A 13694-nucleotide genomic window follows, 5' to 3' on the forward strand; every position below is an offset into this window, starting at 1 on the left:
GGCAAGAATTTGGCATTTTTACATTGCCTGAGAGAATTACATGTTGGTTCTCTGGGCTAATGTGGTGCAAGGAAAGAAAAAAAGGGATGTAGCACTTTCAAAAAGCAATCACTTTAAATATAAACAAAAAAGCTTTTCTTGAGATTTGTCAAAAGTCTTTCAGTCTTTTTGTAAAATTGTTGCTCACTTCTTGGCTAACAAGAGCTGAATGAGTGACACCTTTGAGGGTCCCAGCTTGCGTTTTAGTGCATAGCTTGTATTTTGCTATGCACTACCATGAAAATATTATCTGAACTTATTTAAAACAAACCTTAATTTTTTTAACACAGAAACAACCATCCTAATTTATTAATTTATTTTAGTTGCAGCAAGCAGCTGAAGTTTCTCAGCTGAGAGGAGCTCGAGTCATCTCTGCTGAAGATCTCCTGTTCTTAATGCGCAAAGATAAGGTACAGTAATAAACCAGAATTTTCTTACTTTACAAAGTAAGCTGCTTATCATGTTTTAAAGTGTTTGCTTAACCTATGTGAAAGGAGTCCATCATCATGAATAGCTTTATTTAAAAGTATAGCTGCTCTGCAACATCTATTGTATTGTGCACAGTACAATGATTGCATAACATTTTAATTAATTCTCATTTTTTCCAGTAACTTCAATTATGAATAGATTTTTTCACTAGCTTTAGGGTGGGTACTGTACCTTAGAGCTCAAAACAATTTCTTAATAAAGGTATAAATATTGATCCTTAGCCTTTTTGTTAAAAATCGATCATTCTAATTTCCTTCTCGTTATGCAGGGTGTAGATGTGACATTCGATAGTTCGACCATTACATTTTTGTCATCTAGGCTGTCAGTAAATCCTGTCTTGATTTTTCCTTTATAATATTTTTCCTGTACTTTATCTCACTAAAATCTCCAAATGTAGGGATGGTCTTGCTTTCTCTAGATAATAAGTATAGTAGGTCAGTAATTTAAAAAACCACCAATTTTCCATATGAAGATTAAATTCATTTTCTTTCTTCAAATTTCAAATTTATGAAAAAATTATTACCAGCTACTTTTTTGTCATTATTTATTCTTCCTTTATCTTATTTTCTTCCTTAGTTACCCCCTTTCCCACCCCCTTTTCTCTCCCCTTTGTTTTTCTTTCCTCGTTTGATAGGTGAAACCTAATGATCAAAACCATATCAAAATTAAAAAGCACTAAAACATGAAAACCAATCGCAGTTTCTTTATCCAATATGATCCGTAAGGCTATGCTGAAAATGGCGGTCAATATGGATGTCAAAGTTCATCAAAATAGGCATCTGTCGGTTTGAATTTCCACACTAAGCAAAGATCTTGGAGTACCCTAAAGAAGCCTGATTTCTGAATTTCTGCTTTCTGCCAGTCAAACCCATTTCTGTCTCACAGTTGGCAAGCAAGGTACCGAGGAGCTCAAATAAATAATATTTAATGTGGAATTGCTGCTGACCTTCATGTACTTTCTATGTATGGACTTTCTGCAGAATCAAAAATTATGAACATTTAAAAAATCGTATTTACTGAGTAATGTATTGCACATTTGTCTGTTTGTGTGTTACAAAGTTAGTCTAAATAAAAAATAACTATATAATACTAGTTAATATTTTTTTTTCCTCTTAGAAGAAGCTTAGAAGGCTACTTAAATACATGTTCTTTCGAGACTACAAATCTAAAATTGTCAAAGGAATAGAAGAAGATGACCTTCTTGAAGGTAGAAAAAAAATTTACTTAATTTGGGGAGGCTTGATATTTTATAAATGCACTGAACAGCTCAATGCAAAGTATTAATGTCTTGCTTAATAGTTAGACGCAGAAATACTGTCTTCAGAGTAATTTGGTTTAGAATCTCTGCTTTTCCATTTGAAATACTTCAAAAGTAAGTATTTGCATCTACCATCCAAATGATAAGTAAGACTGCTTCATGTCAGAACTCTGTTGAAGTAAGAAACTGGTGCTGATTAAAGGGCTAATTGATTTCAGGATGTGCAATTTAAATGCAGCAGCTACCGCGTGCAATTGAATGGACGTTTGTTAAATTATTATCAAAGGGTTTTGACATGTTTTACAGAAAAAAACCCACGATCTAAAGTCATCGAATACTAATATATGACCCAGGCTTGTTTTCAGTGTGGTTTAACATTTCATACTTTGAATCTGTAATTTAAAGACTGGAAAACACTTTTGTTTCCCCATTCCATGAGCAAGTCACGGATTTTATAACCAATGCATTCAAAAGAAAAGCTCTTTGGATTAAAAATGTATTAATTTATGCCATATAATTTGCTGGTCTAAAGTTTTGTTGATTTGTATTAATAGAAGAATCAACATTTCCTTTGTAAAAAGTTGAGTTGAAACTTATCATAGCAAGTCTAAAGCTTGCCATACTTTTATAACATCTAGCAATGTCCATACACAACTTTTTGTATTTAACTTATTTCCTTTCTCAGAGCCTTTTATTTTTATTTTTTTCCCCTTACAATGAATTCCTTGCGTTTGGTTCGTCTGAGCATCCACACTCAGTAAACATTGTACTTCTTGCTTTGACTTAGTCAATCTGTGGATAAGTTTTTGTCGAGTCATTTGAGATTTAATTTGCCTGTGGCATTTTATTTTCACCACATGTGAAAGTACATTGTTTTGTGCAAACAACCTGGCAGTATAGCTTCCTACCTGACAGCTCGGATTTTTTCATACTTAAGTCTGTGTCGCTATTTAAAACAAATATTTTTTGTAAGCCATTTAGATGCTCATGAAATGCTTCCTAAACAGAGTTCATCTGGGAATTAAAGACTGCATTTTCTGGCAGGATTTGGTAACTGAAGCCATTAATTTTATTTTGTGAAGCTAACATCTTTAAAGCTACTATTCTGTTTAGAACAACAGAGATCACCTTGCCAGGGTTCTCTAGGTTTTGCTGTAGAGCAATGGTCCATCACCTGTGGAGCTGCATCTTAGTGTTTGGGTTATGGTTTGCTTTAGGCTGTAGGTAATGAGGATGTCTGCGTGCTTTCAGGAAAGAGCATTTCCTCTATATATTCTGTTGTACAAGTGAGGTTTTTGTACAACCAAAGAAGGGTGGTTTCTTCTACAGCTCTGTCCACTGGGGATCCTTCAGTGAGAAACAATGATATATGAGCAGTAGACTAGCTTTCTCTAGATCACGAGAAACCACTAGATTATACTAGAAAACACTAAAGGTGATTTTTTTTACTACAGTGCTACTGCAGCCCAGCAGTGACATCACTTTGGTCAGGTAGCACAACCTGTACGAGGAGGACAGTAAGAACAGGTCTTTTCTGCACAGTGCATCCGATTCTAAAACATGTCCCTTCTGTAGGGACATCGGTTGATGTTCAGAGAAGCCAAGTAACTTAAGTTTGTTGTTCTTTGCTTCCCTTTGTGAAGACAAATTCAACAGTAATAACACCAACAAACGGCAGAAGCTTGCTCAAGACTTTCTCAACTCCATTGACCAGACTGGAGAGCTCTTAGCCATGTTTGAAGATGATGAGATTGATGATGTCAAGCAAGAGCGAATGGAGGTAATTCTTTTGCTTTACTGATACCCAGCTCCAGCAGAGAAAACTGTGAAATATTTCATACAACATGCCGGTCTGATGCCTTTTTCATGCTGCATATTATATATCATTGTTACATGTTTTTTCCTTTTGCTCAGATGGTTGAAAGGAATCCTATTTCCATATTTTTCCTATTCCCTCAAATATTTCCTGATACCTAAGCAAGCATGCTGAGAAGGAAGATTATGAAAGGGTAGTTACGAATCTTTCTGTCTGTCATGTATTTGTATTTCCTTCCTATAGAAAGCAGATTCTATTTATAAACATTTCACACGCATTTTTCACAATCATTTTTTTCTTTCTCCTTATTCCTCTCATCAGAAAGTTGTTTCAATACCATTTGAGGACTCTTCTCGTATAATATAGCTTGCAGATAAAATTAAAATATTCTGTGCAAACTTGCTTCAGTATACGCTCTTCTCTCCATCCTGCTTTCAAGTCCTGTTTTCTGATATATGTCCTTATGAAAAATTATGTCTACATTTCAGAATGCAGTACTGTATCACTGTCAAAAAGCTAGGTGGGATCAAGAAGCACTATAGCTGTGTTAGCGTGGAAGTCTGTGGAACAACGGCTTTGACACCAGTTGGTTTTGATACCAGTTTTACTTGGTTTCACTGAGGTTCTGCTATACTGGCACAAGATACTACATCATAGCAAGTACACCTTATGGATCTTCTCAACCCTATGTCCTGTCTATCAGTAGGGCATCTTTTTGAATGCCATTTGCTCTAAAGTATTTATAAGATCCAAAGGCTGCATCTGTACTAATTAATAAAGGCTGCATCTGTACTAATTAATAAATTAGGCCAGGGCCAGTTCTCTGGCCCTGAAGGCAGGTGACATGGCCCAGCTTGGGTTCCTATGGCTAAATTTTCTGTAGGTGGACAGGGCTACCTGTCTTTTTGGTAGCCCTGTCCATAGCGACTATGGAGAACAGTCCATGGTCCCTGTTCGTGCCCAATTCCTCCTCATGTCTTGTGTGGGCAACTGGATGTCAAAGGCAAAACCGCGTCAGGAGCACGCTCACAATTCCACACTAGCGTTTGGGCCAATTTCCATCCTTTTTAGTCAGTAGCATAGTGGATGTGGCTGTTGGAAACTTGCTATTTTTAGAGTGCTTTTTATACCCTTTCAGTGGTAGAAGCTAGTTTCCTTGGTCTGATTTTCTCTTCTGTGCTGAGGTGGCCACCAGTAATATTTGTGTATTTAATGTTTGACTATTAGGGCCTCATTTCGCTTTCAGCTGTTCATGGAAAATTCTAAGAAATAACCCAATTTTTTTCCTGCCCTAGTTGTAAGTCTCATTTTTTCTTCTTAATGGAGCCCTTTTTCAGAACTGGGACTTTCCCAGTCCTGTTTCTCTTTTCTTCTCCCCATTGCAATTACTCAAAATCTAATCAAGAATCCCTTCTCTCTAAGAATTTGGCTAGGAACAAGTCCCATTTCTGCCCAGCTGAGAATCAGTGTCGTAGAACAGTTGTTTGTGTTTTGGAAACTGATGGTTGCTTGTCTTTCCTTTGCTTTCTTACTTATTTATTTATGCATAATGTTATGTTTTGCATAAAGGCAGGCAAATCCTTTGAGGTTGTATGCACAAAAATACATGACAGCACTGTTTGGAATGATTGGGTTATGTGCTTGACTTTGCATTCTCTTCTGTCATTCCAGTATAATATTTTTTTGGTCTAAAAAACTGCACAAGTTGCTAGAAATATGAAGTTCCCTGTCCTAGACAAGGACAAATCTGACTCTGTGTTTGTCTGTCAAGGAGTGTGTTCCTGTAATCAAATATTTATCTTTCATCTGACTATATGTTTTGTTTTTTCTCACTAGACTATAATTCAGGAACTGTGGGGTGTGTGTATACATACAAAAAAAAAAACCCAAATTCTTCTCTCTGTTGCTCTACTTTATTACATTTTGTGAACTCTTGATCTGTTTCCATGTTAAAAAAAAAAAGAAAAATAAAGATCTACTTATTTTAGGATAGATCCATGAATTATATACAGGAATGAAGTCAGTACTATGTATTTTCTTTCTTATTTGTTTTTAAAACTAATGACAAAACATGAAGGATTGCTTGAGTCATGCTATTCAAAATGTTTAACATATTTTTGGCTTTGTTTTGTTTGGGATTTTGTTGTCACTTTGAGGTGGGTGGAAAGGAATCAAAGATAGTAGGAAATGTGATCCATTCCTAAAGGAAGAGTTGTTAGTGGATGGGCTAATCTCGCGTATCGTATTTTCTTTGTGCAGTAGATTGTTTAATCCATGCTAAGTTTTGGAGGAAATCCGATAGACACTTTACAGATTCTAACAGCGTTCTTTAAGGAATTAGTATACTTAAATCATGAACTGTGATCTAAAGGCAGTGTTCCTTTTAGGTATCAATTACCTCAGAAATGTGTGGTTATCTTGGTTTGGACAACTGTAAATGATTTCAGTTCCACTTTGCCTTGGGCCAAACTCATGCTAAGTTGTCCAGAGCAGATGACAAACATATATTTCTGATGTCATTATGGGCTAAACAGGATATGATTGTTTAGCGGTATGGTTTCAGTTATGATACAAAAAGCAAATATTGTTTATACTCATTTCTTTTAAAACGTTTTATAAAATCGGAGGTAAGACTTCATGAGATGGCTTGCTGTTCTGTGAGGTCTATTCCATATTTGTACCACGGAGGAGTAAGCAAAGCTCCAAGCCACTTTTCAAACATTACTAATGGAGAACAAACAATTCTACACTTTTGACTAAAAAACACCCACTAACACTGTCATATTAAAGAGAAAGGACATTCTTCTAGGATTGTACATAGAACGTATTGATGTATCCTGTGGTTTTAATTATTTGAAGCAAAGGGACTAGCTCTAAAACAGTAATAACAGCAATGTGGAAAGGAAAGTGGAATACTCTTAAAACGGGGGAGAAATTAAGAACAAAATTCACATTACTTTGTCGTAATACAAGATTATGTTATCGATACATGGTGATTAGATGTCTTATTATAAAAACTTCAGTAATAGCAATAAGTAGTGGCAAACCAGCCAACTGTACTGGCAAAATCAAAACAAAATAAAAACTGGAATAGCACCTCTGTCTCTTTTCATAACAGTTAGTATTTTTCCCTCCTGAGATAGCAGTGAAACACCAGTGAAACGCTGTTCCTCAGAGTAAGAACAGGTATAGCTGGAATAAACTATTCTGGTTCATAGATGTAGTTGAACTGTGCACGTGAAAGAGAGCTATCCGGATCATAGAAGTTGTCTTCTTAACAGGCATTCTTGAGAAGAAAATCTAACGGTGATCTACCTAACACCCCTTTTTTATTGGACAGGTTAAGCTCTGGAATAACCAGAGCTGGTGGTGCTCGGGAATTCAATTTCCCTTCTATTGCCTGTTGTATGACAGAATCCACGAGAAATAAAACCTTGCATGTGGACCACAATCTTGCTTTCCTCTGTCTCTTAAATATCATGTAGAGGGGAGAGCTGGCATTCCTGTGGGATATGGCTGAATTGGTGTGGGAAGAAGGTGCACGCTCATTTAAAATGTTTGTATTTTTCCTTATTTTGCAGTCTCTGGTAGGGATGCAGTTTTGGGTGTTTGTGTCCTTATGTTGCTGCTCTGAACCTCTGAGGTGATCTGTCCAGAGTAAAACTAGCTGCAGGTTTGGCTGTGATTTTCTGCATGGTAACTCCAGTTCTGCTAAATTTCTGTACGAGAACCACTATCAAATTCTCCATGTCTTATTAAAATCAAGTATAGCTATTTTAAAACATCAGTCAGCGTCAGTGCAAAGCTGACTTCTCTCTCATTCTGTAAATAACCATTTTTTATCATTTGTTTCATAGTTCCAATACCTCCCTCACGAGGAAGAAATCTTCCCATCAGAAATCAAAACCGGCATACAAAGGAATGCATAGAGCATCACGCTGTGAATGCTCTGTTTCACTTTTGTTCCCCTAGGATTAAGAGCAACACCATTCATCTGTCCCTCTGACTGCTAGTTTGGGCATATATTTCCAACACTCAGATGTTATATGGCAATAATTCAGTTGCAGTCGCTACCATAATGCTTTCATAGTCCATTGCAAGTTTGAATAAACAGTGGAGGGAAAATAACTTCCCTAGAAGAATACGCTACCTTGAAAACAGGCGGGATGCCAGCAAAATGTTAAAACTAAGTTACATCTCTACGGAAAGGGATTGGCGGAAGCTTGTGGTTCTTTAAGGTGTATTGTCCTATGAATTACATTAGGTATTTAAAAACTACAGATACATAGTGGACGTGGTATTGCAGTACATGGTTTAGTGGGCATGGTGGTGTTGGGTTGTTGGTTGGACTTGGTGATCTTACAGGACTTTTCCAACCTCAGTGATTCTGTGATTCTGTGATATTATTGTTCTAGGAAGTTCATTGTGGATGTGATTTTTCCTGTACTGCTCACTAGTATGCTTCTGTTAGCAGGAAATCTGTACAAAGCTCACAGAAATGCAATGGCCTCCATGCAAAATACAGTTGATTGCAATAAAGTGTAGATCCGTTTGGAATATATCCTTTGTTCACATGAGGTTAAATTGCTCCCATTTAGTTTTGTCTGTCTTCAGATACAATTAATTTGTGTCTGGACAAGACACCTAAACACAGGTAAAGCACCTTGGAATACAAGAAATCATGCTTGGGAAGTCCCCGCTGTTTCAATCATAGAAATAAGGTAGACCCGGCATTTAGTTGCGTCTATAGTAGTAAATTAGACAGTGACCAAGAAGATTCCTTCCTACTGGAATAAGATCACCTATATTAAAACTTCTGTGTGGTCATGCTTTGACCTGAGCCAAGTAGTGTTGTCCCAAAGGATTCCTGGGCACAGTTTGGGAGTCAGCCTGGGCCAGGAGCTCTCTCCCTGGCACAGTTTGGATGTGGCCACTCTCCTTGGGAGGCTTGGAGAGCAGGAGCACGGACACAGGTTGCTCTATGCTGGGTGCCCTTGGAGCTAGGGCATGGACCTGGTGTCTTTCGGCTGAGACAGCTAAAATTTGGTGAAAAAAAAAAAAAAATCTATAAGCTCTTCTCTTAAGGGAGGATCTGCAGGATGGTGTTGAAGTACCCAAATGCATTGTACTAATTTGGAAAAGATGTGCAAAGAAAATAAGCAGGAAATGATTTAGAAACAGTTTTGAGGCCTTTTAGTACTACTGTGCTCATTTCACTGGCAAAAATTATGCCAGTGTAAGTGCTGTGTGGGGTCATTACTCTTTAGGGAGTATCTGTTCATGCAGAGTCTATCAATAACAAACTGGAATTTGATTTAAGGCCCATATGGAAAGCTTAGTGCTATAGTACAGGCAACACATACTTAATAGAAACTGCATGCCGGAAGACAAACTAGTTAGTTTTATGTTACTAAGCATGAGGGCATTGTGTCTCAGAGCACATCTTTTTTGCTATATAATTTTTATGATAAACTTATTTTGCTTCAGAAAGAACTGTTTTTAACTTTCTTACTGATTTCAGGTTCTTGTCGGCAGAAGCTGTATTTTGGGACAGAATCTTTGCATTTAGTTGAGTGGTGACTTCTGGTATCTCACAATGTTGTGCCCAAATCTAATAACTTACTACTTTTTAAAATCACAGTTTCTAAGTACTAACTCTTCTTTGATTTTAATAGCTACAACCTATGAAAGAATACATCTTGGGGTAACATTTGGCTACAGATGAAAATGTTTAAATTTGTTTTGGGTTTATGTTAAGTGTCTCATCTCCCGCTGCAGTTACTGGAGACCCAGGCAGTTTAAATAGTTGAGTTTATAGAGTTACTCAGCTGATCAAATGTTTGTATCTTCTTTACAGTGAGCTACACAGCTCTGTAGACTCCTCTGGATGTATTTACCTTGCAGGGAATTTCTCTGTGTTGTCAGTGATCATTCTGCTTCTATCCTGGCTATATGTGGGGAGTGGAGGCTGAAAGACTAAGACAAAAAGTATTAGACGTGGAAAAGGCTTGAGTTTTGGGGAACTGGTAAAGGGATGGAGTACCTATGCCTACAAGTACGTATGGTTGCTCAGGTTCACTTGAGAACAGGGGTATAATCCCTGTTGCGTTTTTGTGCTGTCTTTAAAAATACCGTCACAGATCTATCATCCGTTTCTCTTGTGCTGATCCACGTCTAGAATTACAGCTTCCTAATATTATACTATTTACACCAGCAACTCAAGTTATAGCCTTAACTTTTAGGTCACTAAGTTTTGGGAAAAAAGGGGGTAGAAAATAAGGTTCCTTATTCTTTACTCAACATTGGCAAAAATGGGCTAAGGGATCCCAGTGATGGGACACAGAAGGACAAGCCACAGCGTTAAAAACCTTATGTCTTATGAAACATTTATGTATGGACTAAATAACTGCAACCTGAAGTGTAAACCAGTATCATCCTCACCTGTGTGTCCAGGCCAAATAAGGGGAAGTTACCTTGAATTTGAAAAGGCATTTACAATGACTAAGTAAAATACTCAAATACGAGTGGGAAAGTTCCTGCCCAAGGACACTAGATTTCTGGGGCAGTGATAAAAAACCCTGGATCTCCTTCTCCCACCCCCTTAAGCTGCTTTGAGAGCTCGGTGCATCGCTACCACAGGTTGGGCTGAATTTCATTTACCTGTACCTGCCTAAAAGTTTAAACAGTAACTTAGGCCAACTTCTGTACTCAGAAATGAGAGAGAAACAATCCACGGGGAAGTTCATTTCTTAGATCAGAGAGATTTCTTCTTTGCTTTTTTTTTTTACCCCAAAAAACATTTAAGTCACATTTGAGTGTAATTCATCAGATGTTAGGAAAAGTACTTCTGGTGCCTCTGGGGTGGTTCTTTTTGGAGACTGAAGTTCTGTGGTGCAGTGGGACCTTGATGATAGGGAAAAAAGAGTGTAATGATGATCTCTAACAGACTCTAAGGTCAACACCAGCTCCCTATATACTGTCTACTTCTTTTGATATAGATAGATGCAAAGATTAAAAGGAACGTAGATGAAACATCAATCAAGAAAAAGCCCCTTTATTCTCTAGGCAATGTTTTTTTCGATGTTGCAAAACATACCTTACTGAAGTTAGGAATGCAAATATAGAGGGAATTAATTTCACTGCATCAGTCCAGTGTTTCCAGATGAGTGCAAAGATAGCACAACTAGTAGCGTCTCAACTGTAAGTTAGCTGTCTGGGCATCAACGTGTTTGTAACCATTATTCGGTATAAAAATAAGCCTGCTGGTATTAATGGTTTCTCTGATTACACATTGCTTGGGAATGTTTGGGATACTGGGAAAACACTATTTCTCTTGGGTAATGGTTGAATTGGTTAAAAGTAAACAGAAAATAAACAGAAACAGCTTTTCATTATTATCTATATGTCTGTAAATATTGTGTCACTCTCGTCGGAATGGGAAAAAGCTATCAAGTGGAAAAGATTCCTTGTTATAGCCCCTATTATCAATAGACTTTTTACACTGCTACGAATCTAAAATTGTTAGGGGTTTTCTCGCGTTGGGGTTGATTGCTATGGTTACATAAGGTGTGCTATTTGTTTGGGTCTTCGGTCCTGGTAAAATACTGTTGTTTTTAGAGCATTTTAGTGAACGTTGCTCATACTGCAAATTTAGGTGGTTTTGCTGGGAGGACAAGGTGTTATTTGCTCTTCTGTCTTTTAGTTCTTTGAGTACTTTTTTGCCACTGTTTACTTTCTCTAAGGAAGAGGAAGATTCTGGGCTGTTGTATTTTGTATTTTTGACACCCAACTGACTGTGTTTTAACTTAACTTTTGGAAGGAAACTTTATATATATATATTATTTATATCTATTACTAAATGTAGACACACATACATATAAACAGTATTTCCACGGAGCATTTGATTAGGAGCCAAGTGTAAGACTAAAGAAACATTCTCCTTCTAAGTGTATTTTAACACTGTGTTTATTTGTGATCCTGTCTTTAACGTGTTTGTTGCTTAGATATACTAGTCCCCACATATTGGTACTCACAACACAGTTATTGTTCATGTAAACTTTGGAGAATTGGGAACAAGGAATGATGCTGAAGTCTGACAAAGGTCCCATTGGTGGTAGGTTATTGAAATTGCCGTCATACTTTAAAGTAATTAAACAAATAAGTGCTGATAATGATTTGTATTTCTGAGGTTGTGTAGAGATGCAATAATGCAAATCTTTTCTACAAGACAGGATGTAATTCAGATGCTTTGGGGGGACAAAAGTAATTTTTTCAGGTCTTTGAACCTTTATGTGGCAAATTACTGATCTTTTAAGCTCCGTTAGCCTAATGTTTAGAAAAAATGGCAACAGTTTATTTCTTAGGGTAAGGTATTAACCAGGCATATACTGAGAACAGTTTCAACATCTCAAGCTTTCCTGAAAGAACTAGTCTTGTGTAAAACCATTTCAAGACTGTTAGGCACAGGATTCACATAACTCAAAAGAAAAATCCATGGAGTTGTAACACAAATGAAAATTATGTAAAAATTTCAAACACAGTATTACTCTGTGATGTTCCCACTTCTCACCTCTTGCAAGGAAGAGATTTTCTGACGCTGTTGTGAAGAATGAGACTGAAACCTCAGCACAGAGACCTCGCATTTTTGGCAGAAAGCTTCACAACCCCCCGCTTTTTTTGCTCCCACCTGCAAAGCTCCGTGGGGCAGGAGCACCTTGGGTGAGCAGCCACTGTTTGACCAAGCTTCATTGTGTGCTCCTGAATTTCTCTCTCCTTCCATTTAAGGATTCACATCACAAAAAGCTTTCTGTGGAAGAAAATCGGATCTTCTAACAAATGAAGACAATAGAGGAAGGTTCCCTATGGCATGAGATAGAAGGGGGTTTGATGGTGTTCTTCTATTTCAACTACTGCGGAAGAGAGGGTTCTGAGATTTAACAGGCAAGGTCCAGGATATTAGCAGATGGGTGAGAACATTCACAAACCAATATTAAGGAAAGGATTTTTTCCTGCTTCATCCATAGGAAGCTGATGCATGCCTCTCAACCTAAGGCAGTGCCAACTTAATTTATCTGAAGGTTCATTTATCTGCTATTTCTGGACATGACAGGTATAGTAGAGAGCCCCTTTTTTCCTCTCCTTAGTCTGTTTATTCACTAAGGGAATAACAATGCTTTTCTCAGTATTAGACTCCAGCCGGGAACCAAAACCTAGTTTTAATCAGGCTCGTGGGTTAGCCCTGCAAATACCTTCTATAAAATCACTAAGAATCCCTTTCTTTCAAATTGGCATTTACCCTCTGATAGCAGAGTGAGCAAGCTATGTGTCATCATAGCCTCTCCATCCATAGTTTGTCGCATGCAGACAATATAGAGGAGCACTGAAAGTAATTTTCAGGCTGCACTCCGATTAAATATAGCCAAAATGAGCTCAGATCTATTGAACTGCACAACTTAATGGGGGAAAAAAAAATCTACTGAAGGCTATTGAATACAAAGATGTTGCATTTGGTTAAGGATGTGCTTGAGCCACAGATCACCAGGTGCTATACAACTATTCAAAAAAATAATTATTATAAGCTTGTCTTGTAGTTATACTATTCCCTAAGCCTTCAGGGCTAGCTACTGTTGGAGCCTGGGCTAAATGTATGTTTGATCTTTGCATTTCTCCTTTTGTTCTTGCTTTGGGATTTTGTTTTTTCTTTTTCCTTCTGACCACAGGATTAGCCAGGACTAGTGCAATTTCTCCTCAGAAGTAAAGAGGTCATTTTGCTAGCTTCTGGTCTATATTGCCCATGGTATTTGATTGAATTGAGATGGAATTTTGTGAACCAGTGTCACAGGCACTTAAGCAAAAAATTGAGAGTCACTTGATTCGCTCAGTGGTCACTATCTGTATGTCGTTATCTTCCTTTGAGTAAGTTCCAGTCTAAAAGCTAGCATGTCACAAGATTTGATTACATATTACCCAGTTGCTAAGTACAAGTGTTGTCGTTTTTCGTTCCCATTTGCAAAGCCACCAGGGGCCAAGCCTTCCCACCTACATTCACACTGGAGCTCAGGTGTTATTAGGAATGCCAAATGAGCTGTGGCC

The 13694-nt window shown here is 37.5% G+C and overlaps 1 protein-coding gene across 1 annotated transcript in view; it reads left to right on the forward strand.

Moving 5' to 3' along the window:
• Nucleotides 1-419: 419 nt before the first annotated feature.
• Nucleotides 420-13694, forward strand: part of SUPT3H (SPT3 homolog, SAGA and STAGA complex component) — a 43395-nt gene continuing 30120 nt past the window's right edge. The window contains exons 1-3 of the mRNA XM_059831921.1: nt 420-449; nt 1645-1735; nt 3430-3566. Of these exons, the coding sequence (XP_059687904.1) occupies nt 435-449; nt 1645-1735; nt 3430-3566 (243 nt within the window). The 5' untranslated portion in view covers nt 420-434. The remainder of the gene's footprint in view (nt 450-1644; nt 1736-3429; nt 3567-13694) is intronic.

This window comes from Gavia stellata, chromosome 2, assembly GCF_030936135.1.
Source record: "Gavia stellata isolate bGavSte3 chromosome 2, bGavSte3.hap2, whole genome shotgun sequence".
In the NCBI taxonomy this organism is placed as follows: Eukaryota; Metazoa; Chordata; class Aves; order Gaviiformes; family Gaviidae; genus Gavia; species Gavia stellata.